The following is a 5000-nucleotide window of genomic DNA, read 5'->3' as shown; positions in this document are numbered from 1 at the left end:
GTGTGTGGGTCTGTGTGTGTGTGTGTGTGTGTATGTGCGTACTTGCGTGCGTGTGTGTGCTCGTGTGTGTGTGTGTGCTGGTGAAGTGTGTGTGTGTGTGTGTGTGTGTGTATGTGTGTAGGTGTGTGTGTGTGTGTGTGTGTGTGTGTGTGTTTGTGTGTGTGTGTAGGTGTGTGTGTGTGTGTGTGGATGTCGTTAGAAGAAGGGGGGGCGGGTATTTCCTCTGTTAGAAGCAGTATAGTGTGACATTTTGCCCCATTGCACCATTGTGTGCTGCGGGGTCATATTGACCCCAGAGTACAGCAGGTGTTATAAAATTCAATAAAACACCCATAATTTTATCAAAACACTTCAAATATATAGGAATCATCAAAAGCATAGTATTGAACAACCCATATAATTTTCAGACCATTTGGTGAATGACAAACATGTTTTCCCCTCAAAAGAAATGTCTTGTGGGGTCAAATTGACCCCAGTACAATAGGAGGGTTAAACATGTTTACCTTTAAATATTGTATACATTATATCAACACCTCACCTGTCTGTCTGCCTTACCTGTATTACCTGTCTGTCTCTCTGCCTGTCTGTCTCTCTGCCTGTCTCTCTCTCTCTCTTAGGTTTGGATTCATGATGATAGAATTATTTAATACTAAGAATTACATGTAGAGAAAATATGTTTAGTAAACTAACAGCAGGCTCTGTGAATGTAAACAAACCCCCCTCCTCTGAAACTACACAATGCACTTTTAAAATCTCTCTTTCTCTGTCTGTCTGTCTGTCTTACCTGTCTGTCTGTCTGTCTCTCTCTCCCTCTGTCTGTCTGTCTCTCTCTCTCTCCCTCTGTCTGTCTGTCTTACTTACCTGTCTGTCTGTCTCTCTCTCCCTCTGTCTGTCTGTCTTACTTACCTGTCTGTCTGTCTGTCTCTCTCTCCCTCTGTCTGTCTGTCTTACTTACCTGTCTGTCTGTCTGTCTCTCTCTCCCTCTGTCTGTCTTACTTACCTGTCTGTCTGTCTGTCTGTCTCTCTCTCCCTCTGTCTGTCTGTCTTACTTACCTGTCTGTCTGTCTCTCTCTCTCTCCCTCTGTCTGTCTGTCTTACTTACCTGTCTGTCTGTCTCTCTCTCCCTCTGTCTTACTTACCTGTCTGTCTGTCTGTCTGTCTCTCTCTCCCTCTGTCTGTCTGTCTCTGTCTGTCTGTCTGTCTTACTTACCTGTCTGTCTGTCTGTCTGTCTTACTTACCTGTCTGTCTGTCTGTCTGTCTGTCTCTCAGGTGAGCGGCGTCTCCGTCCTGACTGTTTGCTGTTGGACGTTTACAGAATCAATCCTCACTGTGACTGGCTCATCAAACCCTGATACACACACACACACGCACACTCACACACATAGACACACACACATGCACGCGCACACTCACACACATAGACACACACACACATGCACGCGCACACTCACACACGCGCACACATAGACATGCACGCGCACACTCACACACACACACATGCACGCGCACACTCACACACACGCGCACACATAGACACACACTGTCATATCCCTCGTCATGGACACAGTGACATCACATCCTGTTGAACAGCTGTTGACCTTCAACATTTACATAATGTTTTATTAATGAATGCATTTGTTATTTCTTATCGTTCGTTTGTTTGTCTGCCTTTTTGTTATTAGTTTTTGCAGTTAAAACTTTAGAATGTCAGTTTTCATGTCATGGACAAACTGAAACCGATAATTGTATTTTTTATGTGTATAACGTGTGTGTATCAAACTCAGGTTATAGTTGATGAAATGAAGTGAAACGATATGAAACCATGAAGCTGCTGCTGTTTGTCTCCCTCTGGTGGTCAGTCTGAGTCGTTACACATTTATTGATTTAATTATATTATATTAAACACAGTATTTGATCATTGTTAAAATGCATCCCCCGTACACCGGCTTTCTACATAAAAAAACTCCCTGTGTTCCAGTCCCTACCCCTCCCTCTGTGTGTGTGTGTGTGTGTGTGTGTAAGACAATAGCCTGATAGCCTGGCTCCGCCCGCCTACTTCCACTCAAATCTAATTTTCCCTTCAGTAGTCAGTCTGGGGCTGCGGTGTATTCATGGGTTCCTGCTCGAACAGATTTCTGCCGGTCCAATCAGCGAACAGAGGGAGTGGCAGAGAACGATGACGTCGAGGTCGTGCGCCAGTTTCAGTTGTAGTCAGAGGAAGACGATGGATAAGGACACGAGAGAAGCTCTTCAGTCTGTTGTGGCAACGCTGCAGAATATCGATACATTAAAGCCGGAGCAAGAACAAGCTTTGCTGAGTTTTGTTGGTTCCCGGCTCATGACACACGTGACGACCAAACGTGATGCGATTGGTTGGCAGATCCAGAGTGGCACTGGGCAGATCCAATAGTTTTAAACTTCAACAGACACCCACCTTCAAGTGAGTGAACGTTTGTCAATAGAGCGATTCCAGACACATTAAAGACACACAAACAAAGATAATGTGCATGTGTGTCTGTGTGCTTGCGTGTGTGTGTGTGTGTCTGTGTGCTTGCGTGTGTGTGTGTGTGCTTGCGTGTGTGTGTGTGTGTCTGTGTGCTTGCGTGTGTGTGTGTGTGTCTGTGTGCTTGCGTGTGTGTGTGTGTGTCTGTGTGCTTGCGTGTGTGTGTGTGTCTGTGTGCTTGCGTGTGTGTGTGTGTGTCTGTGTGCTTGCGTGTGTGTGTGTGAAATAAAGAGCCGTTTTGCTTGCTGCTTTAAAGACTCGGCTCATGAAACTGAGCAGAGCGTTTTATATGTAAAACATCTCGATCATTTACAAAGAATCACAAACTCATGGAGCCAGAGGGCGGCCATGTTGGAAACACGGTGATCACATGATTCATGATGTCATCAGGAAAGAAATGATTCAAGAAAATACATTTACAGCAAAGAGTCCATGAAAACAAGAAACAATTAAAAAGGTTTTATAATACAGATACAAGATTTGAGTTAGCCGCCATTTTGAATAGCTAGCTACGGCTACACCACTTGGACAAACAACAAATGATATGTGATAAAGTGTTAGGGAGGGGGGGGGGGCTCTCATGGTGTAATGGTTGGAATTAGACCACCCCCCCCCCCCCCATAGAGTCTCAGTCCTCTTCACAGCAGACCCGGGTTAGAATCCAGCCCGGGTCGTTCTCTGCATGTCATTCCCCTCTCTGTCACATTTCATCTCTGTCTCTACAAACTGTCTAATAAAGAAGTTTGTTATGAACTCAGAAAATGAACCCTCCTGATTACTAGTTGGATTAAATTCAGTTGCGTCGGCTTAAAGTCTCTACGAGGAACTTTTAAATATTTCTGAAACAGTCTCATTGTTCCTCTGATGATCATAAATTACATGTAACAGCAAACGAGACCATCAGTGCAAAGAATGCTATTTAGGGGGCCAAGCCCGAGTAGGGCTGGGACCGCGTTTTGCAGAGCAACGCGGTTCCCAAGCCCTGCGGGGCAGGGAACCCTATTGTTCTTGTAGGGATTATTATTATTCTTTATTCTTCCATGCGTAAAAGTGGTGCTGCAGCCCAAACCGTAAAGGGTTTGGACATGCCACTTGCATGGCTTATCCAGGTCCATGGTACGTACGCAGACAAAAAAATTCAGACATGCCGGCCACTAGGTGGCGCTATAACAGCAGAAAAACGCATTAGGGACTATAACTCCCGCACCGAAAGTCCGACAGTCAAAAACTTTATATCCACAGATGCCCACAAGTCAGTTGCATCTTTTGAGATAGGCCACGCCCATTTGCGTATATATACATTTTTCGCCACATCGCAAAAACTGTGTCGGTCACCAAAACATACTCCTCCTACAGTTTTCGCCCGATTTGGACGAAACCAAAAGCATTATGCTCTACCGACTCCCACGAGCAAAAGTTGGTCAAATAATTTTTCTACGACCATCGGAAGACCAAACGGTAGCGCTTTAAAGATTTGCGAAAATCCGTAAAAAAAAAAAAAAAGAGGGATTTTCTTGAAACTCAAGGGAGACTATCATGGGGCATACTTGAGCCTATGGCAAAAATATGGGAAAGAAATTTTTATGTGGGCCGGACTTATTAAAAAAAATAGTTTTTAATTTTTTTTGCCTGTTTTCGCCATTTTCTAAGTCTTTAGGCGGGAAAATGGGAAAATTCAAAAAAGTGTCTTTACAATGGAGAGGTTGACAATTTGATTTTGCTATAACTCCCCAACCAAACATCGCACATTCAAAAACTTGACATCCACTTGTTCGGTACATTGAGCAACATCTTTCTATCAAACACAGTTTTGCAAATGTCATCCATAGGGGGCGCCAAAACCACAAAAAGCAAAGAAAACGCGTTTGGGGCTATAACTTCCACACCAAACATCCCACAGTCAAACACTTTATATCCACAGATGCCCACAAGTCAGTTGCATCTTTCTACATAACACAGTTTTGCGAATGTCATCCATAGGGGGCACCAAAACCGCAAAAAGCAAAGAAAACGCGTTTGGGGCTATAACTCCCACGCCGAACATCCCACATTCAAAAACTTTACATCCCCGGATTCCGTGAAGCGAGGGGCCGGCGCTGCGGACGACGACGCCCGATCCCGAGTCGCGTGGGAGGCTTGGCCCCCGTTCACAACTGCTTGCAGTTCTAGTTTTATATAGTTTTTCTTAATGCCTTTGTCATGGGTATACGCTCACCCAGGAACAACAGCTGGCGTGGTAAAAAGCACAGCGGGGAATAAACGTTTCTATATTACAAGCCGGTATGACCCCGTGGTGTTGCCGTAGCTGGCGGTCAAAGATGGCCGACCATTACACACAGACTTTAACTCTCACACGGAAATTATGATTCAGTCGACCAATCAACGGACTGTGTAGCTCCACCCCTTTTTTTTGGGGGGGGGGGGGTGGGGGGGGGGGGGGCAAACACACACACAAACACAAACACACTCACACACACACAGACTAGGGCTGGGTAT

The 5000-nt window shown here is 45.0% G+C and overlaps 1 protein-coding gene across 1 annotated transcript in view; it reads left to right on the top strand.

Moving 5' to 3' along the window:
* arhgap28 (Rho GTPase activating protein 28) overlaps positions 1-1353 on the top strand; it is a gene marked incomplete at both ends in the record, with an annotated part of 24828 nt that extends 23475 nt beyond the window's left edge. Inside the window, one exon of the mRNA XM_080054921.1 lies at positions 1271-1353. Within this exon, the coding sequence (XP_079911047.1) occupies positions 1271-1353 (83 nt within the window). The remainder of the gene's footprint in view (positions 1-1270) is intronic.
* Positions 1354-5000: the final 3647 nt, after the last annotated feature.

Source organism: Ammodytes marinus (genome assembly GCF_949987685.1).
Source record: "Ammodytes marinus genome assembly, contig: scaffold_40, whole genome shotgun sequence".
Classification (NCBI taxonomy): Eukaryota; Metazoa; Chordata; class Actinopteri; order Uranoscopiformes; family Ammodytidae; genus Ammodytes; species Ammodytes marinus.
The sequence above is the reverse complement of the archived record's forward strand: the minus strand, read 5'-3'. Positions and strand labels throughout refer to the sequence as shown.